This window comes from Pelodiscus sinensis, chromosome 2 (genome assembly GCF_049634645.1).
Source record: "Pelodiscus sinensis isolate JC-2024 chromosome 2, ASM4963464v1, whole genome shotgun sequence".
NCBI classification, from domain to species: domain Eukaryota; kingdom Metazoa; phylum Chordata; order Testudines; family Trionychidae; genus Pelodiscus; species Pelodiscus sinensis.
Genome location: NC_134712.1, coordinates 81,668,908 through 81,696,333, shown reverse-complemented (window position 1 = coordinate 81,696,333; position 27,426 = coordinate 81,668,908). Strand labels below are relative to the sequence as shown.

The window sequence follows — 27,426 nt, the reverse complement described above, 5'->3', positions numbered from 1 at the left end:
TGATGGAAGCTGCTCCATGAGATGCCGACACAGCCTCTGTCCACAGGGAGCTTGAGCCCCCGCAGACAGAGGCTGCTGCCACCCTGCATTAATGCCTCTGATAGAGAGTCAGTAACATAGGGTGGCAGGGGGCTTCCTGGGAGTGGGGCTAGAGCACACTGACTGCTGGCCCCGCCCCTCAGGGACTTACGAATAATTATGTAAAGGACACTATTTTGTGGAGTTACATGACTATTCACTGTCTTGACATCCCTAGTCTGTCATGCTAATTGAGAAACTGCTTCAAGTTACACTTTAACTATACAACTTCCAAGTAGCAATAATTCAATATAGCTGGGACCAGAAATTACTGATCTTAAATAAGGATATCATAACTTAGGTCCTGGTACAAATACCATTCAAGCAACTTCCTAACTTTGATTTCCAGCAAGTTGCATGTTTCTGTGAAGGGGGGCTTATTCCATTCAGCCTGTATTTACAGCAATAGAATGGAGAATCTGGCTACGTGCTTCTTCCTGGCCCACTAGTATAAGTCCTGAGCGCAACATGGCAAATGACATTTTTAACATTCATGCTATCCCCTCCCTCCATATAGCATCTCCATATAAACCTTCTATAGCATCATATGCAGATAACGTACCCATCCTCCCCGCTCTTGCTGCCCTCAAAGGTCTGATGACTTTATTCCTATCAATATTTATCTACAGCAGTGCAAATCCAGTCACCCTTTTATGAGCATGGTAAGAAGACTATGACCAGACCATGCTCACAACATAATCATATTTTGTCTCATCACATTAGTGGCCAAGACCATACTTTTCAACAGAACAGAATTAAAATTCCATAGTGTTCCATTCAAGCAAATGCTGCATTGAAAACAACCTTGCAAACTGTGTGGCTGTGTCTACACTGGCATGAATTTCCGGAAATGCTTAAAACAGAATAGTTTTCGTTATAAGTATTTCCGGAAAAGGAGAGTCTACATTGGCAGGCTGCTTTTCTGGAAAAGCATCCGTGGCCAATGTAGACACGCTTTTCCGGAAAAGAGCTCCGAGCGTCATTTTCGCGATCGGGGCTTTTTTCCGGAAAAGACTACTGGGCTGTCTACACTGGCCCTTTTCCGGAACAGTGTTCCGGAATAAGGACTTATTCCCGAGCGGGAGCAGAATAGCTTTTCTGGAATAGTGGCAGATTTTGTACAGTAGAGCATCATTGCTTTTCCGGAAATTCAAGGGCCAGTGTAGACAGTTCGCAGCTTATTCCGGAAAAGCGGCTGATTTTCTGGAATAAGTGGCCCAGTGTAGACACAGCCTATATGTGTAGGCAATATAGGAACCCCAGGAGACTTTATGGTCCATGGCCAAGGAGCTGAGTGTAAGCAGAATGTGAGCACCCCACTGAAGGTGTGAGTCTTTGTAATGAGAACAATAATTTCTACAGTAGTGTCTGTGTTTACAGATGTGTTGGATCGCCTCCAACTGGGGAGAGCACTTTTGGAGTGATATGTGGGCACTTGCGTTGCCCAGCTGAATACTGCCATAGATCAGCTGAACACAACAGTTTCAAAGTTCAAAAGCGAAGTTGCAAAAGGCTTGTTTTTCCCAAGTGTGCACCTAAGATTTATATACTGTCACCTACGCTGGCAACAAAAGCTGTTTACTGGTTTCAAAAAGCTATGTAATTTGAGCTTAAGGAGTAGTAAGATGATTACAACATCTTTGCATTCAACTGGTGTTTGGTGGTTTTCTGTATCTTTGTTCTTGATCTCTGGAAGCTTCGGTTAGTTTAAAAAGAAGGGTTAAAAGGGTGAGGTTTCCACATGGAGGTGAGCTATGTTTATCAAAGCAGGGGCTCGTGTAAAGCATAAGAAACCCCACAAAATCAAGTATAGTTTGTGCCTATGAGCCAAAAGCCAGAATCTCTGACTCAAGAGAATCTCAGCAACTGACATGTCTCCTGCTACAGGAAAGAACAAGCTTTTTAATTACTGCTGTTCGTACATAGACACTTCTATGTGCTACCAAAGTAGATCCAGCTGCCTTGTGCAAACATTGCTGTGCCCTCTCCTCACACAGTAATATGATGTTTCTTGTTCCCTGTTTTCAAATGTGCTACTGAGGACATGAAATGGCAACTACAGACAATTTCCCAAGGTCTGGTTAATGTTTCAGCCCCTAACCATCGCGGCATGTACTTTGCTCGCACACACATCATACTGCCTGATATAGGGTTGTTTCTACCACTTCCCCTTAGGGAAACCAGAGACCAGGGAGCTCATCCAAAAGTGCTGAGCTCTGCCAGCTTTGTCCTTCAGGGATCACCAATAAACACTGCAATGTTGTCAAACACAGACATAACACTGATTTCTAAAGACACACTCAGGTATCTTTACACATGAGAGACGAGTGAGCAGCAGCTGACAATTTGGAATATAGTTTCATTGTTGGCATGTGACTGCAAAGTTCTTGTTCCTTTTTTAGTGAAAAGCTCTGTGCCAAACTTTTTTTTAGTTATTGCATTTTTAATTACTGTAGTATAGCACAAGAAGTAGTAATCTACATCAGACATAGATTATATGTAACTTCAATGATTAACAGGGAAATAAAAGTAAGCGCTACCCTGAGTACCGGCTTTTTCTTTTAAGTTTAGCGGCTGCTTGTATATATAATGAATGGTGTCTACATTTCTGCATAGTGCATGAAGGTAACAAATAATTAGCTATTGAAGGAGCAATAGAACCGACAATCTACCCTCAGGCACAAAAGGGCTGGGAAGAGAAATTAAGACTAAATAAATAAGAATATAGTCTGATTAGCATTGGTCTTCTGACAAGATTCATAGGATGGTTAAAGTGCAAACAAAAAGTGAACAGTTCAGTGGCAAGTACATGAGTTTGTACACCAAATAACTTTATTTTTCACAGTTTTAGCACAAACTGGATCTGCACTTGAGCTGTTATGTAACTGCAGTTTTGAATACAGCAGCGGCCAGGTTGCCCATTATAAACCCAACTCAGCTCTCCACATTTTTAACAGTCTTACTTTTAAAACACTGGTGAGGGAGAAATTTCATCAATCTCAAAAAGGGAACCAAAGCTCTCTGACCTGGATCTGTGCTGCTAGCATGTTATTGTTAAGCTTCTGTCCGCGTTCAATCTTCCACGCAGCCTTGTCTGCTCTCAAGGTTCTCAGTGAAATTGTTTTGTCTGTTACCATCACATACACCCACCTAAGTGCAAAAATCCCCAAATGTCAACAAGTCATGAGGATTTAAACGCAAACACAAAATCAGCAATACCCAGGATAAAAATGCAGTCAAGGGACCAAAATGCACAAGCCTTACTCAGTGGGAGTAATCCTATTGACATAATTGAATTACTCCTCTAAATGCTCACCAATTTGAGTAATGACTGTACAATTGGACCGTGAATCACTATAGGCATCAGCAGTAAGAAAAACAGTAGCAACAATGGGCACCCTGTCACAGTAATACAACAATCCAACTCATTTACCTGCAAACTGTTAGGATTTGGTCTCCAGAACTGATATTACCTATTTACTTTTGGACTAGAGGATCTAGCCCTACATGGGAGAGAGAGACAGACAGATAGATATAGATATTTTGGTGATGATGAGCCTTAGCTGTAAAAAATAGTTAAGCACCTTTATGAAGCAATAACGGACTCTAGTCTGAATCATCTTAACTGAAGAGCGGCAGCTACCCCCATGGACTTTAATGACTTTTTGTTCAACTCGCAACAGCATTTATTGATGCAGTAATTACTGATTATATTTTAAAGGACTGAAACCCACACACGATAAATCCCCCCAGGTTAATTATTATCAATAAGTGTGCCTCTCAAAATGTTGTGGTATTTTTTCCCACATGGATGAGATACAGCAGGGCCTTTCCTAGCAAATGCAAAAATTAAGTAATGTGCCATGGGCTAAATTTTTGTTGGTGCTCAGGTATGGAAATGACCCATGTTGATTCCCAGGCTGAATCAGTGGGGGGGGGGGGGGAGGGCTATGCCAGCAAAGTTCAAGGATAGACTCAGGCCTGGTCTACTCTGAAAAGTTAGATTAAAAAATTCACAGCCCTTAGCATAATAATTAAGCTGACCTAACCTCCATTGTAGAGGTGGCAAAATAGATTAAAAAATCGACAGAGGTTGTTCACACTTGCTCCTTCTGTCAGCAGATCACATCCCACATCATAAACAGTGTGAGCGATGCACCGTGGACAAGTATCCCAGAGTGCAGTATTGTGGGAAGGAGGAGCTGTGCAACTTGGGATTCCCTCTGACATCTCAGCTGCCGAAAGTGGCATCATGAACATCTCTGTGAGCTCTCGGTGTTGAGGAATGTCAAAGCAGCATAGCAGCTTGTCCCCTTCATTCTGCAGCAGCAGTCTGCCTGCTGCTGTATTCCTAGTGCAAGGCAGTCCAAATGATTTCATCTTTGTTCCTTCTCCAACTGGAGCAGCTCAATCAGCTGTCAGATACTTCCTGGAGCTTTGAAAGGGAGGAGTGCATGCCTGCAGGGCAGTAGAGGTCAAAACATTGAGCAGAGCCATCAGGGAAGGCATTGTGGGATACTGGCAGAAGCCAGTTCTATGGACAAAACAAATAGCAGTCTCTACACTGGCAATAAAGGGGGAAGAGAGGGGCTAGAAAAAGTATCTTGTAGGGATGGAAGCTTTTTGTCACCAAAACTGGAAATTTTTCCTGACAAAAGTCCCATTGCAGTGTGCACACTCTCACTGTTTTGTTGCCCAAAGGCAGTTTTTGGCAACAAAACTTTATAGTGTAGATGTGGCCTAAACTTAACACAGGCCGGGAGCTACCTGCCCTGTCACCTAGATTCTTACCTACTAGGCATTTTAAGTAGTTCCAGTGTGGCGGTTCCGGGGGATCTACCATATAATCCATAATGTGAGATAGATTCCCCTCAGCCTACCTAGGACTCAGCTCATTCTTCTGAGTCCTACCCATTCCATGAGGCTACGTCTACATTGGCCCCTTTTCCGGAAGGGACATGGTAATTTTTGAAATCGCAATAGGGAAATGCGCGGGGGATTTAAATATCCCCCGCGGCATTTAAATAAAAATGTCCGCCGCTTTTTTCCGGCTTTTAGAAAAGCCGGAAAAGAGCGTCTACACTGGCCCCGATCCTCTGGAAAAAGCGCCCTTTTCCGGAGGATCTTATTCCTTTGAAGTAGGAATAAGATCCTCCGGAAAAGGGCGCTTTTTCTGGAGGATCGGGGCCAGTGTAGACGCTCTTTTCAGGCTTTTCTAAAAGCCGGAAAAAAGCGGCGGACATTTTTATTTAAATGCCGCGGGGGATATTGAAATCCCCCGCGCATTTCCCTATTGCGATTTCAAAAATTACCATGCCCCTTCCGGAAAAGGGGCAATGTAGACGAGCCCTGAGGGTACAAAGGGTATTCAAAGCAGGGCACACAAAGATCAAAAGATCTTGTCCTATTCTGTGTGAGCATAATGCCTACCAAGTAATATGCCAAGGATTTTAATTCTGGGAATCTTTCCTTGTGCCTGAATGGGAAACCAGCCATAAGTTGCAATGAACTAACATCCTTACCTAGTACTATTAATTAATTATTAATCCTGTTCCTATTTAACTTCTTCAGGACACTGGGAAAAAGGCAAAAAACTTCCCTGGCTGCTGCCAATTTGGCCTACAGGAAGAAAAATTCCTTTTTCACCCCAAAACAGGTGATGGGTCTGATCTGCAGCCTCTGCAAAGCACCGCTGTAACAGGCTGGAACAGCTGTGACTGCTAGAACAGGGCATAAAAAAGTTCCCTGTGACTGAGAGCTGGGCAGGGGTTTAAATTAGTGACTGGGGTGGGCAGGGAGTCAATCAGCTCCCTTCTTCCCCAAGCCCAAATTAGCCAGTTAGTGGCTGGAGACCCTGAAAGGGAGGGGCACTATTGCATCCCCTCAATGTGTGTTCTCCCCGCTCCCATTTACCCAAATCACCACTAGTCCCACCCTTTGAGTTTCCCATTTGTTGAGGTAGGTGGATGGCATTCTTCACACCAGCCTCTGCCACTTCAGTAGCACATGCAATATACGGAAGCAAAATGCTATTGCAATAACTAGGGAGTCTTGTGTCTATTGCAGCTACTGCAGCTAGAGTCTGCATGCACACACAACCTCCAAAGAGTCCTGCTCCCCCTCTCTAGGGAGGAGGGGAAGCTGGGCCTTCCCCTCCCATCTCCCAGGTCAGAGAGGTCTTCAGAAGTCAAAGGAGGCCTACCCACTTAAAGAACTAAAGGGACTTATTCCCTGAGGTTGCGTCTACACTGCACTGTAACTCAAAATAAGATACGCAATTTGCGAAGCTCAAATTGTATATCTTATTTCGATGCTATTTCAAAATAGCTTATTTCGTCATTTGGCACTGTCTACACAGCACCAAATTTTGAAATAAAGCGCTATTCCAAAACGTCCCTTGTTCCTCATAGAATGAGATTTACAGGGATATCGGAATAGCAAGTCCGAAATAACGGGCTTGCTGGTAAGACACAGCTATTTCGAGATCCTCTAGGGAAAAGCTATGCATGAAGAAGTACAATGGATCAAGAGGGACTGGGCTGGAGGAAGTAGTGAAAGGGTTTCTAGATCTGTCACCAGGAAGAGTGTGGGGGGTTGGCGTGGAATAAATGGATATCTCTGATAGGAGTGAAGTATTTTACCCAACAAACATTGTACGTGTAACTAACTAAGATGGAAATTTCTGAGGGAGCCCTTTGTTACAATTACGCCGCAAATGGCTCAGAACACCTCAGCTGCATGGAAACTATCTGCTGGTAAAATGAACCATGAATTACAGCAGCACCTACTTGCTGACATCAGTAGCATTAACCTGAACTAACCTTTCAGTCAGGCTTGTGCCGGCATTTCTATTGCATACCTTATTGCAGGCGTTCATATCTGTCTGCTGCAAATCACAACAGAATAAACATGTGCCATGCAGTTCAGCAATCCAGAGGAAGAATTTTTTTATTTAAACCAAAGATGCTACAAACCAGCTTTTAAACAGTTGGTCAAAATAAAAGTTGACAGTTTTTAGTGCATTTTTACCAGCGCTAGCTCTTCTTAAAGCATTTGTTTTTAAACTGTTCCTTGTTGTAGCACAAAAGCTGAAAGAAAAAGTCATGTTTTAAGTTGTTTAAGAAGAGCAAACTGGTGTTCCTCTATCACCTTTCACACCATAAGAGCACTGGGTTGTTTATGTTTGCTTCCTAGCAAAATAGGGATTGGCTGTTTTTTGTTAGTGAGAACACAATTAGATGACTTTCAAAATAATACAAATAGCAAAATAAATGCTAAACTATTAAATAGACTACAGCATGTAATAGTATGTAAGCACTCAAAAATAAAACAATAAAGAGGGACGATAGGGGGGAGTATTCAACCAAATGATTGTATCACACATACAAAAGGAAAAATAAAGGGAGGTGTAACACAAGGTCAGCCAATCAGAACCCTCGTGAAAGGGAAGTGAAATAACAGAGGCAGGCAAAATAGCTCAATGCTTACTCAATGAAATTACACAACATTTGCCATCTTGACAGTGAATACGTGTCTAGCAACCACAACTTCAATTTGACAAAGCCTAGCTGGAATGTGTCAAAATAACAGATTTCTTCTATCCTAGCAATAGATGGAATTCAACCACAAGCTTTAATTATAATACTAATTAATACCTCATGGTTGAAATTCAGATGTTGGTGGAAATTACCATAAAGATTTCCGTCCCCTCCTTAAAACTTTCAGAATTCTGAAATCCTATACCCAACACATTATTGGTTCAATCTCCAAACAAACCAGGAACTAGTTTTGCATCTATAGCGTAACAAAAGTATGATGCTGCAAATGAGGTTGAGAGTGACGCGGTTAACAAATTTTATGATCCATAAGTCACATGAATCAAAAAGTAATTAGACTGTGGTGGTCATCCTGTAGTAATGCTCTCCTCATTCTGTGGGTGATCGTGCTTCCAAGCCTATGTATACATCAGAACCTACATGGAGACAGTTCGCTATGTGCCTAAAGCCAACACAGACCACAACTGTCTGAGGTCCATGGCTGATCTCCACCAGCTGTGAGCCAGGGGGTTGGGCCTCAAGGGGAAAGAGGTGGGGTCTTATGGCAAAAAGTGAACAGGGCAGTCCCATTCACTTTTTAAAAGTGGCAGGACTATAGCCTCTGACACCCCCCATTTTGGTACCCCTGGGGTTGCTATGATTCAAGTATATAGGGCTATTAATTGCCTTCTCCTAAGTAGGGTTGTGACTCTGGACAATGTGCAGGAGACACTGGATATTTTTCGATGCACTGAGGATCCCTAACTGAAGCGATAGATGGCATGCATATCCCTATTTTTTCACAATACCACTTTGCCAAAGAATACATGAACAGAAAGGAATATTTTTCTCTGATGTTGCAAGCTCTGGTAAGTCACTGAGGACATTTTGCTGAGATCAACATGGAATGGTCTGAAAAGGTCCATGATATCATGTGCATCTTAAACACAGACCTGTTCAGAAAGTGGCAAGCTGGGACTTTCTTTCTGGACTGCAAAATCACTCCTAAATCACACTAAACCACCAAGACCCAGTGCTACGATGTCAGTCTAACTATATTGAATTAAATGTGATCCTCTCTTGGAGGAGGAATAAGTAAGTCAATGTTGCAGGCAAATTATGTCAATGCGCAAGACTTGTTAGTGTAGACACAGGCGTTACTAAGTCAATATAAGGCAGATTATGACAACTTAACTGTATAGTGTAGCCCAGGCCTGCCTGGCTTGCATATGAAATAGGTTCAGCTTCAGACTGTATTCACACTGGATTTTTCTGGCATAAACCCAGGGATAGGGCCCCAGTGATGGAAAGCCTTTGGACAATGGTGGAGAGATTGCAGTGGCCAAAAGTAGCATCAGCCTTCTTGGAAAAGGACCAGCCAAGGAGCAGAGGCAACCCCAAAGGGTTATGGAGGAGTGGCCAGACCATCCAACAACCAAATTCAATCAATCCTCTCAGAAACCAATCAGCCTTGCTCTCCTATGGAATCACCAAAACAAACTTTACACAGGTGAGTAATCCCCTGTTCCATGTGAGACAAGGTTTGCAGGATCTGGGTGGGAATGCCAAAGAAGGGTGGCAGCAACTCTGCACACCCTCTGAGCATGGGATTAGCTAGTGGGACAAGTCTGATTTTCACAGTAAATCTGACCCAGACTGTGCAAGCCTTTTAAACAGGGCTCTCCACAGAACACTGCTATATATGCATAACCTAATTATGTGCAGCCCCACACTTTTACTTCACAGGAGATAATATAAACTCTGGCTTGAGTTTATATCCCCATTGGTTTGCAAGTCAATGCTGCAAACTCTGATAACTGGTTGGTAAATCTTGCAATATTTTGTGTATGTGAAGGGAATTCCCCTAAACCCGAGTTCCGGAGTCATGTGATTGCAAGAATCTCAGCTTCCTTCTAAAGAACAAAGTAAACCTCTAGACCTTACAGATGGGGAGAAAAACTTGATCATGTGACTTGGACTATAAAAAAAATAGAAGAGAAATGAAAAAAGGAAGATTCAATTTTTTTTAAATGATTCTTAAACCAATCTCATGATTTGGGGGCAGAAGAGGAGAAATTCTCCTGACTTTTGAATGCTTGGAGGTGACAAAACCACAACCCTAATGAACTCCAAATCTCAGTGTGTAAGACGAGCAAAACAGTTGATTGACATCTAATTTCAAACTGAAATACCATGAAATCCTAAATTTCATGTGAGCCTCATACAAGCCTTTGTGGGTACAGCGAGTCTGAGTTTTGAGTTTGCAACATACCCAGCAGCATTTTGGATAATGCTTGAAGTCCTTATTTTGAGGAAATCCTAGTCATGACACGGAACAGACTATTCAAGTGGACAGTGGAGAAGATACAGCATGCATGAATGTAATTATTATGTCATGTCTAGAATGGGGCCAGGATTATATGACATTGCACTAGCGAGTGGGTAATCTAAGCTCTTTAATTTTAATCTAATACTGGAGCTACAGGCAAAGATCTAGCTAAGCCAGTGAAACAGGATGAAGATGTAGGAACTTGGGAACTCAGTAAACAGACTTAAAACAAGTAACATTCTGAACCAGGAACATCTGCTGTGGTTGTGGGCCTGATCTCTAGCAAAAACAAAGGCAAAAAGCTGACAAACATAATACATGCAGGATTACATGATCCTTAGAATGTCAGAAGAAAAAATTTATATGGATCTTAAAAGAATTGCACACTAATCTCTAAATATTGTTAGAGCATCTGCAGAAAGCCAACACAGAATGCTAAGACACAACAATAATCTGAGTAATACCCCATCTTGAGAAGTATAAATAATACTCATACACATACATTGGGAGTTCTTTTCCTCTCTCCAGGCCATACGTATTCCGTTTATGCTCCCCACTCCTATCTGCTTGTTCTCCCTACAGATCCCAAGTCCTGATTTCCTTCTCCTTCAAACCTCTTACCATGAAATACGGTACTCACTACACTTACTCCTAGATCTCCCAGATCAAGTCATGCTGTGCTAGTGCACAGACAGCACTCCAGAAGCTGAGTGCCACCAGGAGCCTGACAAGATGCTCTGTCTTCCTGGAGCGAGTTATATCAGTCCCTAGTTCCACCATCCTCTTGCAGCTTGTTAGAAGGGAAGGATGCTGAAAGTGGAATGAGAATGACTCTCAGCACCAACAAGAGAGGGCAGCACTGACGGTCACCCTAGCTTCCTTCAGCACATGAAGTTGGCCTATACTTTCAAACTCCCAGGCCTGTGCACCAAACTAAACTGAAGAGTACAGCAGCAGCTGGGGCACCACCTGCCCAACTTAGATTCCTGAGTCTAGTTTCATCATATTTGCCCAGTAGATGAGACTGTGTCCATAGTTACTCAAACTGGTCACTAGATAGTCAGCAATAAAGTTGTCTTGGATTTTGAACAATTTATGAGTTAACGTTTTATTGGCATAATGTCTGTAATGTCTCTCAGGTCACTTACTCTGTTCCAACAGCAGATACATTATTGTTCTCTATTTAAATGTGGTGAATAACAGTGTTATGTCCTCTCCTTCTCTACCTGGGTTCTGTGAGCAGTGTGAAATGTCATCCTGGTTGTGCCTCTTGAATTTAGGCAGAGGTTTCACAGTTAACACTTTCATTTTAATTAGCCTTATCACCTGTTATTCCAGCAGCAAAAATGTCAAAGCTGCTTCAGTCAGCTCACTTTTTTTTCCCAATTTTATTTTTAAACTTTGTAGCCAACAGTATTTTCAGAAATAAACTTTCCTTTTGTTCTCTCAAGGCTGAGTGACCGGCACACTTCTCCTCACAGGCTCTCACATTAGTTACTTGGGCTCTTGTTCAGTTTTAAACTTTAGCTCCATTTGATATCCCAAATTTATCTCCATCGTTTTGTTCTGAAGTCATCTTAGTTCCATTGTAGTGACTTCATGACAACTATTCCAGTCTGTTAAGTTTTCCCAGAGCTTACTGGGAGTAATTTATAGCAAAAAGTAAATAAAATCCCTTTTGAGATTACACTGGTGGACATTTCAACATGAATCACATTTGTTACCTACAAACAAAATAATAAACTCCTCAGCGCATAGTGTCTTTAAATTATGGTTAAGTGGCACCTAGCAAAAAGGGTTTCTACTCCTAAGGCTTCTAGATGCTTCTTTAACACAAATAGGCTACATCTACACTTGCGGCTTCTTGCGCGAGTAATATGCAAATGAGGCTAAGTGTGGAATATCGCCGAGCCTCATTTGCATACCTAATGAGCCACCATTCTTTTCAGAAGAGGCTCTTGCGCGAGAAGGAGCGTCTACACTGCCCCTTCTTGCGCAATGCCGTTCTTCCTGAAAAGTAATAGGTGTAACGGCATTGCGCAACAGGGTTTTTCTTGCGCAAGAGCCTCTTCTGAAAAAAATGGTGGATCATTAAGTATGAAAATGAGGCTCGGTGATATTCCATGTTTATTCTCATTTGCATATTACCTGCGCAAGAAGCTGCGAGTGTAGACATAGCCATAATGTTTTCCCCCCCAAATAAAAATAGATTGTAAATTCAAGAGTTCCCAGAATGGTACTGGTACCATGTGTAAGAGATTACGAGTCTGATTCTCAATCACTCTAGAGACATTTCCCAGGGCATATGGATAAATGAAAATCAGGCCTACACAGACCACCATTTGTATTTTACAACTAAGATTATTTTTGCCATGAGTGATAGTTTTTTTCCCTCGATCTGCAGTACCTTCATGCTTGTTACTATCCTAGTAATGCAGAAGTCAGCAAGTGAATCATGTAATATTTTTCAATCTGCTGAGTAAACTTTCCATTTAAACTGTCAGGCAATGAAAAAAAGATCTCAGAAAAGACTGTCATTTTATGACCTTGTGTCCTCAATCCCACTTTTCAACTTATAATACCCTGAAAGCAGCCAGAAGTAATCTGTAACACAAGGGAAGCTATATAAAAGGATGCTTGTTTGCACACTTTAGGGGAAAAAATGCATCTTATTTTTTGCAGTAGGCCAGTTTCTCTTTAACCCAAGCTTTGGGGCATGGGAGACAAGGTAATTAGCAGCAAACACCAACTCCCTCTTGTATGTTGACAAGAAAGAGTTATGTAAAACTTCAAAGATCAAAGTAATTAGCCTCAAGCACCATTAAAAATACTGTACCTAAGAGAACTGAAAACAATAAATTGCCCCTTTTATGGATTTGGGGGGGGCATGGTGGATAATCATCTGAACATAAGCAACCAATGTGATGCTGTGGTCAAAAGAGCTAATGTAATACTAGAATACATTAATAGGGAAATTTCAAGTAGGAGTAGAGAGGATATTTTACATCTATATTTGGCACTAGTGCAACCACAGCTGGAATACTGTGTCCAGTTCTAGTGCCCACAATTCAAGACGGATGCTGATAAACTGGAGAGGGTTCAGAGAAAGGCCATGAGAATGGTTAAAGGATTAGACAACATGCCTTATAAAGAAAGATTGAGCTCATTTGAGTCTATAGTATCTTAACAAAGAGAAGAGGTTAAAGGTGACTTGATTACAGTCTGAAAGTACCTAAATAGGGAACAAACATTTAATAAAGGACTCTTTGATCTTACAGAAAAAGATAAAACATGATCCAATGGCTGCGTGCTGAAGCTAGACAAACTGCAACTACAAATAAAGATGTAATTATTTTGTAAAGAGTGAAGATAATTAACCATTGGAATAATTTACCAATGGTTGAGCTGGATTCTCCATCTGTGACAATTTGTAAATCAAGATTGGATGTTTCCCCCAAAAGCTTTGCAGACATTCTATGGCCTGTGCTATACAGGTCAGAATGAATGATCACAATGGTCCATTTTAGCCTTAGAATCTATTACCAGATTTTTCCTTCAGCGAGTCAACCTCACATTATACTTTACAGATTTTTATAAGATTTGAATTAAACATTTTGCATAAGTATTCCAATATTATTAGCATAAGGGATATAGGACTGTGTCTAGACAGGCAAGGAAATAACGATAGTGTAGAAAGTTTCTGAACCTGAAAATATAGTTCTGTGAAAACAAGGAATGTTTTTCCTGGTGCATACAGTGATGTCTGCCTATGCTCAAAGAAAGTTACCAGTTTTATCTATATACTTCTATTTTCCTGCAAACATGGGTAGTACTTTCTAAACATACTAGGGCACCTTGGAATGTCATATTTTCAACCAAATGAATTGTCTGTCCATTGAATTTGTTTTTTAAAAATTGTAGCACACGTAACCCCTAACACAGAAGTGAATGGAGAACAAAAGATGTGAAGAACAAAGAAAGTTAAACCAGTAATTAAATTTATACCTTTTAGAGTTCCAGCCTCCCAACCACTGTTCCCTGGAAGCTGAGGGGCAGCATAGCTTCACCAGCAATTAATCAGCTCCGCCCAGTAAGTCAGCTCCATGCAGGGAGCCCCATAGCCTCCGGCACAGCTTAGAGGGAACACTACTCCCAACCAAAAATACTGAGGATACAGACATTTCTACTATCTGTGAAAGGAGGAAAGTCTACTGCAAAGCACCAAAAGGAAAAAAAAAGGTTTGACCTATATAAAGATGTCCTCACTGCCCCTCCCTCTTGACCCCCCCCTCCCCAAAAAACACACTAGGATTATTAGGAAACTGATTTTTCAGAGGAAGGAAAGTTGATTTTTGTAGCTGGAGGACTGGAGTTGGGTAGTGACATTTAAATAGACCAAGATCCAAGCTGCTGATCTTAGGGCAACTTTTAATTAAACAAGTAAGTGAGTTAGAAGCTTAAGTTCCATTTTCAAAAAGTGACAAAAGGACACATTTTCAAAAAGATATTTAGGCACTTGGTGTGATTTACAAAAGATCCTAAAGCACCTAAATAGAAAGGTGTCTCACTACTTGTGGGCTGAGAAAACTGCACCACAGATTTCAACTTATTGTGATATCTATCCCAATTCATCAGAAAAAAACCCCCAAGAAATCAGCTCCTGCCATTACTAGTGTATGAAAAGAAACACAAAAAATATCCTGAGGCCATCTCCATAGAGAGAATATTCTCCACTGAGCTATCATGTATATTGACTTAGCAATATTTTAGAAATTAAGTTAGGATTGTTAAGGGATTTCTAAGGCAAAAAGATACCCAAAACTCACCAAAAGTCAATGGGAGCTGGCCCTTGAAAAGCTCAGTCCAAAGGACATAGTCAAGTAGCTCTGTCCACCTCATCTCTGAAAACATCCTGTTTACAACTCTGCAATTTGCTAGTTCAGATCTTGGATTGACACAGAAGACATACTTTTCAGACTCATGCTGGCTTCTTTCTATTTTGGTTATAATTGGAGCACAATTTGGTGTTCCCTGTGAAGCTCCTTGTGTTCAAAAAACCTCACACTGTATGCATCTATTCTTAAAGAAAATATTTTATTACATCATGGAAAAAAAGCATAATCATCCAGGTTCATCTCGTTTAAAAAAACTGAACATTTGTTTTAGACAGCATGTTGCTATATTCTGTTCCACTCAGGAATGATAAGAAGTCTACATCATTACTAGATATTGCACAGTCTGAAAGAAACGAAAATAAAATCACATGATCTTGGGAACCATCTCACATTATGAAAAATCTACTAAGAAACATAAACAAACAAACAAACAAAAACACCCTTTGTTTCTACAGTAGCTTTAAGTTTATAATTCTTGGAATGACCATATTCCACTGAAGACCATCTCAGTGACAGGAAGCTTCATTTCAGCAATCCCTTGTGCAAATAAGATTAATAATAATAATAAAAAAATGCAATTAGTCTTTTGATATCAGATGGGCAGCCACAACCACATATTTGTTAAATTACTGCCTGAAATAAAAAAGTGGAGCATTAGGCCATAAGTTTTGCCTGCAACTCCATCTCTGCTGCCCTTTTGAGTGCAACATCCACCAGAAGCTGAAATCCACTAAAATCTTGGTTGAGGTCTGGGGGGGTAGGAGGAGGAGTGTTGAAAAGGCCATTTTGTGCATTTGCACCAGGTCCCAGTTTAGAAGCATCCTCGTGGTATGCAAGAGAGTTATCTGTTAATCTACTAGCTGATGCTTGCTGCAGGTCGGTGGTCGGGCCTACACCAGCTGACTGGCACAAAAGCAAAGGGGCATCTTTCAGTGCAGTTACGGTGGTATGGCAAATCACTGAAGGTCGAGCCAAAACAGATTCTGGGGAAGAAGGTTTAGAAGAGACAGCCTTGTTTAGTCCTGTGGTACCAGAAAGAAATGAGTTCTCTTCTAAGAGTGGAATGTAGTTTTTTGTGCCTGTGGAACACTCCACTGGGCTGCTTTCAGAAATCTTGGCCCCTCTTCGTGAGATAGTGAATTGATTTGGATCCTTGCCATCCTTCCTCAGCATGTCTGGTAAAAGCCTGCGGCGTGCATTGATAAACCAGTTGCAGACCTGGGAACATAATGATATCTTAATTTTACCTTTCATTCACTTCCGCACTACATGCCACTAGAGTCTTTCAGTTAGATTAATGAATACCTCCAAGCTGTTTCCTCAACTCTACAACAAAAGAGACTGATCAACAAGTTGACACACCTAGTGAAAACCTGTCCCTTTTCCTTCTGCCCCCAACTCTTCTCTAGTCTTTGCGAGAAAAAAAGAGAGGCAGCCAGACTGAAGTGAAAGGTTTAGCTTTTAACTCTGAACATATATTAACCTATTACCTATTGTTCTCTGCTTTAGGTTAATTAACAACAGGAAAACCTTTTCTCTATGAGAAGAGCCACTCCTCCTACAAACAGTTACTGATTTTTCCTGCTCAACTGACTGTGTCAACAGACATAACATGAATTACCTCATTGAAATTTGTCCTTGTTTAAATATCAAACCAGTTTCCTGGGCAATAACAGATGACTTAACGTCTTTTTTCTTTTAAATATTTCTATATAAAGTCGATATAAGTTCTTTTCCCTCAAAATGTTATATTAAAAGAAACTTTACTTAAGTAATTGCAACATTTATATAAAAATCTAATCTAAGATAAAAAAATAATTTACCATTAATACTAATATTTTGCAATCCCATGACCCTTTCATCAAAAGATTTTAAATGCACAAACATTCATGCACTCAGGGCTTAGCTACATATCACTTTTGTTGGTATAACTTAAGTCTCAGGAGTGTGGAAAAAATGCCCTTCTGAGCACTATAAGTTACACAGGTAGAAGCATTGATACAAACAGTGCTATGTTGGTGGGGAAACAGTTACACAAGCAATTTTGCAGTAGTGCAGCTGCATCAGTACAGCTGTGCCACTGTCAATTTGCTAGTATAGGCAAGCACTAAAGTCTCCCAAATTTTCTAGAGATGTACAGTTATACTCGAACCCTAATAGGCTTTCAGTGCCTTTCTTTCCTCTAACTGGGGGAGGGATAGCTCAGTGGTTTGAGCATTAGTCCACTAAACCCAGGGTTGTGAGTTCAGTCGGAGGAGGGGGCATCTAAGGATCTGGGGCAAATCTGTCAGGGGATGATACTTGGTCCTGCTGTGAGGACAGGGAACTGGACTCAATAACCTCTCAAGGACCCTTCCAGCTCAATGAGATGGTATATCTCCATATATTATATTATATATTAACTATCATGATCAGAGTCACACATGTTTCAGTGGCAGTCTGGACTAGAACCCAAATCTCATGACTCACCATTTCTAAATAAGGACTTTATCCTGCAAACACTCTTGAACACCTTTACACGTGTTCGTTGTATCACTGACTTTATGGATCATGAGGATTCATAGGATTAAAAGTTGTATATGCTCAAGTGTTTTGTAGGCTTGGAACTGAAATCACCATTTCAATAGTGTAAAGAAAACTACACTACTCATACATGTGTTTATCACCCTGATTGTGTATTTTAAATCCTAATCCTACAAAGATTAAATATACATGATTAACTTTATGCACGGTCTGTAGACCCACTGAAGTCATTTTAGTCACAATGTGCAAAATTAAGCACGTGCAAAAGACATTACTATATCAGAGGCATCATCTGTAAGCTTGTGTTGTACACTACTTAGAACTGGATCGTAATTCTAATCAGCACCTTTCGTGCTACCCACCACAAACAATAACAACATATAAAGAGAATTACAAAATATTTTTAGAGAGTGGGTAACTTCAGAAGAGAAAACAAAGGCTCATTTTAATTTTAATTGGAGATTTAAAAAAAAAAATACCTGTAGTGTGGAAAGGTGTGTTTGTCGGGACAACAGTGCTTTTTCTTGCTCTGATGGATAGGCATTGTATCGGTGCTCATACAGCCAGTCCCGAAGGATCTGCACTGACTCCTTGGGCAAGTTACCACGTCTCCTTCGTTTGCCTGAGCCAGCGGAAGAGGAAAGATCCAGTGGGACATCCATGGTATCATCATCCTCTGTTTCACTGCCAGACAGCACAGCTACACCTACAGTCATAAAAAAGTGAGACTAATCATTTCAGTTCAACAGAAGTCTGAAATGAAAAATGCTGCAATTAACACTTCTTGCCCACTCAAGACATTTTGTATTGAGGGCTGGTTTGATTCACACGTGTAGGGGATGTGTACTGTAACACAAGCACCACCAACAACCTATTCCTAGTGGGAGAATTCTTCACACAACTTCATTTATGGGTTCCCTTAGTTACTTTTAATTTGGCAGCTAGTAACTTCCATCAGATGTCAGTATCAAGCCAAATGTTGGTCATCAAAGGGTGCAACTGTGGTATGCCTCCAACAATCTTTTTTCTTCAAGGCTGTTTCATGGCTAGGCAAAAAGCCAAGAGACAAGAATTTCAAAATATACACCCAATCTAAACCTTGGCTGTATTGAATTACACTTTAACACGCTGGTACGTTTCCTTCTGATTAAGGATAGCTTTATAGGTTTAAAATGTGAACAGTACTTTCTAGAATTATTAAAACAGAATGACACAAGAAAAGAACAGAAAGCAAGTTGTACCTTCAGAAGTGACACAAAATCTACTCAAAGGAAAAAGTGTAATACAGCAAGGTAACAGTAAGTGCCCAAATAGTGCCACAGGATAACATAGAATTGCTGTCATTTATTTTTCTGGAGAACATGCAACACTTCAACATTGCCCTGATTACTACTTATGCTTTCAACCTTATAATTTTTCCTCATACTTCAATTAGTGTACTTATTCAGATTCTCATGTTTACAATGAAGACTCTATATTTGCAGTTTACGACGTATTTTTCTCCCATAGAGAAGGAATTTATTTCAGCTTCTCGTTTAGTCTGTCTTCTATAATTAATTCAATAAATCATATTACTAATAATTTGGAACTACAATACATGAACAATCAAATACTTTGTATTCTCTGGCTGAAGAACAGTCTGCAACTCTGCTCTTTTAGTAAAGTGTACAGAGTGACTGAGGAAACCAAACAAATAGCAATGAAATCCACAAAGGAAACTTTGCTTTGGCTTGAAGTACTTTAATCCCACCAGAAATTTTAGGAATCTTACAAACCATATATAAACCTAAATCACAGATACTACTAGATTCAATTAGCACAGTTCAGAAGCTTTTTTGAGCCACAATAGGTTTTGCTTGTAAAAACATTTTCTAGTTACTACAAAAGGAAAACGAGGCCCTAAATCACTTTTAAATTAATTAGAACATCCATTTTATTTAAAAAAGAAACTTGCACATTGGTAACAGCAAGTAAAGTTAAACTTCTGACAGAAAGGCTTCACATGGAGAGCTGCTCAAATTTCAAAACTTATATTTGAACCAGAATAAAATCAGTTCTATTAACATGGAAATATACCTGTGAAATGATACCATTATGAAACTGTACATTTATGATCATACTAAAGATTTAATAGGATTGATATCAGACCCAAAAGAGAGAAAAATAATCGTGTTTTTACATAGTAGTTTCAGATACCTATGAAATGCACAAAAATGTGATGTGACGAAGTAGAGCATTTGACAACTTTTGCCTCATGGCTGTAATTCATGAACAAACCACAGTATTCTTTAATTTGTCATGGAATTTTTTTTAATACTTTGTGAATATTCACATTTCAATCTGGGTGGTTATTTCAGCAACTTATGTACTAATGTTTCTGTTCCATGGCTGGATGATTTATGTAACTAACCAATACTGTGAATGTTACAGTTGGATATACAATTTGCTGTCTATTGACTGGTTACATCAGTTATCCCGTCAAGGAAAAGAAATAATGTCCTGCAATTTAAATAATCAACTCAAGGTAAATTCTGAATTGTGTATTTGATTTGCTTCTTAGTGCATTTATACGGTATTTTAAAGTGGGGGGAAAAAAAATCTATCAGGACCGTAAGAGCTTCACATTAAAATATTACCCCTGAACTTGTATGTTCTGGGTGTCCCTAATCTTGGAACACCTATGGTACCACCTGCTGGCAGGGGGAGAAAATGGCTCTGTGCCCTACCACTCCGCCTCCCCCTCAGCTGGGGGAATGGCAGAGTAGCAAAATGCTTATACATAGCAGCTGGGGGAAAGGAAGGGCATGGAACCATGTATGCCCCAGGGAGTGCCACATAAGTGTCCCATCCTCCTCCCTCCAAGACTTCATCCCACTGCCCTCCGTGGTCCGCCAAAAAAATCCTTAATCCGGTGTTTCCCAGGATTGCTGGATTAAAGAGGTTCAAGTGTATTTTGCTTGAAAAGACAGTTACGGTGGCTCTAGCAGCTCACTAACTGTAAAGCAGACTTATAACTAGGTAAATCTAATTTACAGAATTCAGAGGAAGGTATAACAATCCCATGGCTTGAAGTTTAAATCAGGCAAACTCAGACTAGAAATAAAGGATTTTAAAATGTTTAACAGCAACGGTATTAAGCACTGGAACACAATTTACTCGCTCCCTAGGCAGACCAGCTCCTGCCTGGCACCCCGCGCTGCTGCCTCAGATATAGACTAGCTGCTGGCCCCAACCCCAGGTCTATAGAATAGTCAAGTAACCAATAGAATAATTGAGTAACCAATAAGAATTAATGAGTTTAATCGACTATTCAATTAACTGATAACATCCCTATCCCTAAAGTGTTAGACTAGAGGTTGGTTCAGTCTGTAGTTCCTTTTGGCCTTGGAATTTATGAATTTACCTAATGTTCCAAGCATTGCTGGTTTTGCTTGTGACAGATTTGAAGTGCTGCCACCTTGCTTTTTTAAAAGACGATAATAAAGAATGTTAAGTCTGCAGAGACACTCATCAAAACAGAGGCCTTGAAAGAAAGAAAAAGACAATGAAAAACAGAAATGAAGGTGCTGAAGGCTCTGCAAAGCACAAACCAAGGATGTGCAGTAAGTGTGCCTACTCACAGGAGTAATTTTACATTCATAATTTGCAGTTACAGAAAAATCATTTGAGATTAAAACTCTCAAGGTTTAGTAAACTTTCCATGCCAAGTTTCCTTCTAAACACCAAGACCAGAGTTCTGCTTTGATAACAGAGATTTAAGTTTGGAACTGTTTTTTACCCACTGCCAAAATTTGAAAAATATTGATCTCCCCAAAAATCCACCAAAGTATTTATTGAAAATGCAATCTTTCTGAGATCAATTTTTTTTAAATAAATGTTGCCCTTCAAGCAACTGTAAGTTTTCAAACTGTAACACAGTAATAAAAAAAATAAAAAACACTGGAGTCTGCCCTTTGATCTGCTTACTTAGTGTGACATGTTCCCTCAATTTTATGACAGAGAACAGGTTTTCAAACAGTATTGCAACTTATTTAAATTAGCTCATTTGAATAAAAGAGCATCAGACCTCTGAACTTTTAACAAACATCTCTAACGGTATGTGCAGAAACTGCAGCAACAGGAAGTTAAGGCTATAGATCTAGTACAACCTCAGCTGATATTCTACTCCACTAGAAGAGTAACCATGCTGTTGCTGTCAAGCCTCTGTTTTCATTAGAACACTCATGATGATTGCAATCCAGCTGTGTTTTTTCTTCTTGTTAGCAATCAGAGTATACAGTGTTGGTTTCCTCTTTAACAGAGCAAGGTGAAAGGCTTCCCACCTAAGCACCATGTGTGGACTATTTACTGTTATTTACACCCCAGAATAAGGGCTTGTCTACAAGCAGAATCCATCCATCTTATTTTAAGGTGTGAATTTTAAATGAATTCAATTAAACTGGTTTAAAAGGAATCAAGCTTTCACCAGTTAGCTTCAGTTGATATGTTTAAACTGAAATAAGTCCCTCTTAAACTGATGTAAGAAAGTCTACAGCAGGGGTGGGCAATAGTTTTAGATAGGGGGCCCCTTCACTCATTTTTAAGTGGCCCCAGGGCCACCTCAGAAGGGGCGGAGCCTCTGGCAGAAGGGGCAGGCGCAGGACAATTCCTGTTCCCTCTCCCACAGACCCTGATTGGCCTGGGGGTGAGGGAGCATGTGAAGCCTTTGCCCCCTGTCCTGCCCCTTCCCCCAGAACTGCCAGCTGTTCTGAACAGCTGGCAGTTCCCACCAGGTATCCCCTGTGCAGGGCAGAAGTTGGAGACTTCATGAGCTCCCCGTAACCCCAGGCCAATCAGGGGCTAGGAGCAGGAGGAGTGCTCGCTCCCTGCCACTGCCCTGCAAGGGATACGCGCCCCAAGGGATCCTGCCCCCAGGCCCTGATTGGCCTGGGGGCGGGGGAGTGGCAGGGCATCCTCGGGCTTGATCCACCTGCTTTGGGCAGGCCACATCTGGCCCGCGGAGTCCCCTTTGCCCACCCCTGGTTTACAGTGTTTGCACTACTTAAAATGAATTGGTGAAAATCTGTATCCAAACAGGATACAACACACAAGAAGTGACCATGACTATAATTCAGATAAGAAGTCCTTATTTATACAAAAATAATTTCACTGATTTTAGTGAAGACTACTCCTAAGTAAAGTTTCTTTTAATATAACATTAATATAACATTGTGAGGGAAAACAACTTTATATCGACTTTATATAGAAATATTTAAAAGAAAAAAGACATTAAGTCATCTGTTATTGCCCAGGAAACTGGTTTGATATTTAAACAAGGACAAATTTCAATGAGGTAATTCATGTTACGTATTTGAAATTGATTTACCTGCTCTCAGATTCTAATCTGGCAGCATGTAGAGAATTTAACATACTGTGTTGCATCACATCACATGCCAAAGAGTTCATAGGTCCCTTTCTTGTTCCCTGCAAGGAAGGTCATGCCTTGAACACTGTATAAAATTCTGAGCACCTGAATTCCTGGATGATACTAAATAAATGGAAAGAATTCAGAGGACGGAGGAAAAATTATTTAGGATGGGCTGAGGGTTTTAAGTAGGAGAAATGGAAAGAAGTTAAGCAAATAAAATTTAGGCTGAATATAAGGAGAGAGAGCCTATTGTATTGTGGCAGAGCTTCACAAGAGATCTGGTAGAAGCCAACTGAATCACTTAAAATGGAACAAGTATCCTGCAAGGCATAGACTCTCCTTTGGCAGAAGGACAGCTCATGGATATTCTAACTCAACATGTATGTTTCTGTAAATTTCTCTAGTTGGGTTTTACACATGTAGTTCTAGATAATATTTCCATTCCAATCAAAAAATCCCCCAGTCTTCCTGTAACTGACTTCAACTACTCCATATGCATAACCTTCAACACTATATATCTCTTTGCGGAACTGGAGACTACAATAGTTAACAATGCAGCCTACAGGATTAGTCTTGCTTGCTTATCTTTTCTTATGGCTTTAATTATTTGTTTTGTCATGATAGGGTTACACATTTGAGTTAAGAGTATATTTGGCTATAATGCAAAGGCCACATCCTCTCATATGTTGAGCTAAGGCATATGTTTGAGATCTTTAGCTTGCATAGGTGATGTGTAAAACACAAAGGATGTGTCTCAAATGTAGGTGTGTTAGTCTGTGTCAAGAGTAGTCTTGTGGCGCATTAGAGACTAACAGATTTATTAGGACAGACGCTTCCGTGGGTAAAATTCATTTCATCAGATGAAAGGATATGTGGGTGATTTTGTGACCTTTAACACAGATAAGCAAGGATGGTTAAAGCAAGCTAAGTTGATGAACTAATGGTCATTAATAATATGAAGACGTCATTAATATATACAGACGTTACAGCCTATAAAAGTAAGTGCACCCTGATTTTTTGTGGATTAGGAAATTAAGCTTTGACATGAAAGCAGGGCACATGAAAAGCTGCAGTGTGATTGCAACAGGAGCTACATTTCATTATTTATTAAATAAACTTTTGCCATCCACCGAAGAGGTTTCAGGAATTTAACTTAAGATAGACCAATCTGCAAAAGAATGTTAAAGGTTTGTGTATATTTTTTAAAATCAGGCTAAGTAGGATTAATAATTAACCAGCTCAGACAAGGAAACTATGGTGATGTGTAAGGCACAGCAGATCATTAGAAAAGTTTTCCTTTCCCTTTAAATGTGATTTTTACAAGTTCAGGAACCAGTTTTCTTTCCTGTGTATTGTTTGAACTTTACTTGTTCCACAAAGCAGGCAAACTATAGAAAACAAATTTTTTTTTTAGATGAAAAGAAAGAAACCTGAAAATCAGGTCATACTCTGAAACTTGAGTGTGAAAATACAGGCCACAAACATCAATTTCATGCCCAAACTTTAATTAAACAAAACAAACGTTGTCCTCGAACTCTGAAATATTTGCAAGCATCTTCTCACCTCCTAATTTCTGCCACATAAACTCTGAATGATTTTCTGCCTTCTAACATGCCACCTTTCATTGTTTCAGTGCAGAACTCCCAAATCACAGGGCAGATTGCACACCGAGAAATATACAGGCAGACATGGTAACCTCGTCAGCATTTTTCACACAGATTTAGTTGAGGACGATGACAATTAACAGTTGGAAGTGTGTGAAGTTTGGTATTTAGACAACTAGCAGCTGTCCTCCGGGAGAGGAGCCTGAACAATGGAAGCAGCAGCAGACAGGAAACCAACTCATCACCACTGCTGTGCAAATAGGGAGCACAGGAATGTTCTAAAAATAACTAATCTAAATAATTAAGTAAAACCATATACCTCCAGTAACCGTTACAATCTGAACAATCTATAAACACGGGAAAATCAAGACTCAAGGCTAAAATCCTCTATAAGCACAGGGGGCTGAAGGTTGGTATGCAACACGTGTTATCTAAAAATCACTCTAGGTAGCAGAACAGTGAAATATTTGGCAGGCAGGAGAGGATGGGTTACATAAATACAAAGTTTCGGTTTGAACACTGAATTCCTTCCTTTTTTGAGCGTGTAAACAAGATCCCCCTCACTGACTTATCTAAACTTTGCCTTAGTTTCCTTTGTGTGTTTTGCTTTAAATCAGCAAAATCCAAGATTACTTAGGAGAACTACAAACTATATTAAAGCCTATTTTAAATTATATACCGAGCATTAAAAAGACGCTTAAATAGCTGTATCTAAATACATTCCACTACCTCCAGGATCATTAACAATGAAGTAGATTTCAGTGTACTCGAACTACGAGAGCGTGTAAGGAGGAAAAAAACAACTGGCTCCTTTACGAGTAGTGAACATGCGCAGTACACTCCTTTCTTAACCCTCAGCATCGTGGATATTCTAAAGGTCTTTAAATATCAAAAATAATTCATGTACATTTTGAACACTGGGAGAGGGGAACTGACGAGAAAACAAACATCAAAAATCGTTTTTAGCAGCAGCAGTATTTTAAAAAACGTGTTCCATTTCTTTGTAGCCACCTTTTAGTTTTCAGACAGAGGACTACTGATGGAAATAGTGACAATCCCTTGACTATAAAGTCTGTCCAAGTGGTAATTACGTAAGTAACACCAATGAAAAGTTTTCCAGGAGTCTTTTTTGCAGCTTCCCGGCCACGTGGTGGGTAAATTTTTAAAACACTTTACTTTTGGTCTTTTTTTAAAAAAAGTTTTTCATCAAAAGGCAGGAGATGAATCTGGTACTGTTTTTTTAAAGCCTCACTTTAAATTCTTTTGAGGTGTCCCACTTTTGCCCCCTTTCCTCATGCTAACTCGCAAACAAAGAGCTCCTGCCACCCTGTTGTTCAGAGTGCGTGCTCAGAGAGTAGTGTTTAGGTTGGGATTTGCTTTTTAAAGTTGTGAAAACAATTTGAGTCCCGTTGTTGGGGACCGGGATGGGGGAATTAAAGTGGGGGAGAGGAAGAGGGAAGAAAAGAGCTGCGAAAAAAGGCAAAAAATAAAACTTTGCTCCGCACAAAGCAAGCAGTTGACCAGGTTTTTGACAGGGAGCCAAGCAGCATGGAGAGAAAGCAGCGTCCAAACAGCCTCTCATGTTTTGTCTGGAAGTGAAACATTATCAACTGCCATTTCAGACATGAGCTCAACAAAAAGGAAAAGAACCGGATTAGGAAGAAAAAAAATGGGGGCGAGAGAAGAAAAGCGGCTCCACTTTATTTAATAAGCCAAATGAAATTGCAGTGAAGTTTTACGCACATGCTTGTTATTTCCATATGGCGAAAACAACATGCTTTCCCCTCCTCGCCTAGCCAGGGTTAGCAAACAGCACGGCTCTGTCGAGTCTCGCGCTCCCCTAGCCCCTACCTTTTTTACTTTTCATCGTGGACTCGAGCACGGGACCGCACCAGCTGGCCACAACTTGCCACCCAACAACGGACACAGCGCGCACAAATCAAGTTGCCGTCTCCTCTCGCTGAGCAAACTCCGCTTCCCGGCCGGAGGGGCTCCCTGCGGGCTCGAAGCCGCGGCGGCTGAACCGGGCGCTGCGACGGGCTAATGGTGCGTCCCAGCGCGCTGACAGCTTCCCTCTGCCTGGGATGTTTGGTCCGGATTTGGTGCTTTCCCTCCTCTTCTTTCTTTGTTCTTTTGTGCCCCCCTCCGGTGCTGGGCCCCAGCTTGTTAACGTGAGAAAAGGCACCAGGGGGAAAGGTACTTGAGGCCCTCCCTCCCCCCACCTTTCAGCAATGAGTAAGTGAGAGAGTAACTGAGAGCAATAGCCTCCTCCTCCTCCTCCTCCTCGCTGGCTGGGCTGAGACGGTTGTCAGTGGAGGGGAGGGAGAGAGGGATAGCCTTACACACACATACACAACGGAGCCTGTGATGTGACGGTGCCGGGCAGGGGGAGCCTCTGCGCCTTCTGGTTCCTGCTTTTCTTCCCAGCCAGGCGTTTGATCATTAAACTGGGGAGGGGAAAAGCGGGGGGAGAGAGATTTTGACAGCTGCCCCTGACTTAGCCTCCTCCTGTTGCTGCCGGATGAGCCACCCACTCCTTAGTGTGAAAAGAATGGAGAAGAAAGAAAAGCAGCGCAGCGCAAGAAAAGAGCTCTTAAGAGATTAGCATAGCATGGGACGAGCCCTGCTCTTCCGCCCCACCCCCACGGTTGAGTTTAAAAAAAAAAGGACAAAAAAACCCAAGATGCCAAAAGCTCTTTCCTCTTTCTCAGGCTCAGGGGTTGTTATGTTTGGAGCCGCCTTGTTATGATGCTGATGGGTTTCGAAATTCCTGGCACGCCGGAGCCAGAGACACTGTCATTCTCACATGCTTTCCAACTTCTCAATCACTGTGCGCGCCGCCTGCAGCGTGGCGTGCTCTGATTCAACTCGCCCCCCCCCCCCTTGCGTGTCCCAGCCAGCCACCAGCTGTGGCTGCCTTTCCTGGAAATGGGGCGACGTCTCCTTAGGAGCTCATCCGGTAAATAATTCATCCCCCTTGGATTATTTTGGATTGGTGGCCTTGGGGTTGTTTATTCCCCTCTCCCCCAGAGTTTTAGAGGAAGAAACAACAAAA

The 27,426-nt window shown here is 41.0% G+C and overlaps 1 protein-coding gene and 1 long non-coding RNA gene across 2 annotated transcripts in view; both read right to left on the bottom strand.

The window, feature by feature from the left end:
• Window positions 1-5,047, bottom strand: part of LOC142827111 (uncharacterized) — a 34,999-nt gene extending 29,952 nt beyond the window's left edge. The window contains exon 1 of the long non-coding RNA XR_012901541.1: window positions 3,105-5,047. This is a non-coding gene — a long non-coding RNA (uncharacterized LOC142827111). The remainder of the gene's footprint in view (window positions 1-3,104) is intronic.
• A 9,970-nt stretch (window positions 5,048-15,017) lies between these two features.
• Window positions 15,018-27,103, bottom strand: TGIF1 (TGFB induced factor homeobox 1). Its single transcript, XM_006139018.4, has 3 exons — window positions 26,223-27,103; window positions 17,840-18,066; window positions 15,018-16,055 (listed from the first exon to the last, which is right to left on the bottom strand). Exons 1-3 carry the CDS (start codon window positions 26,236-26,238, stop codon window positions 15,492-15,494), a joined length of 807 nt encoding a protein of 268 aa, XP_006139080.1. The 5' UTR covers window positions 26,239-27,103; the 3' UTR covers window positions 15,018-15,491.
• Window positions 27,104-27,426: the final 323 nt, after the last annotated feature.

What these genes read in the sequence shown, in the direction of transcription:
- TGIF1 (XM_006139018.4), bottom strand. An exon ending in CACACCTTTCCACACTACAG is followed by an intron (nt 16,056 to 17,839) that starts GTATTTTTTTTT and finishes TTATGTTCCCAG; the next exon opens with GTCTGCAACTGGTTTATCAA.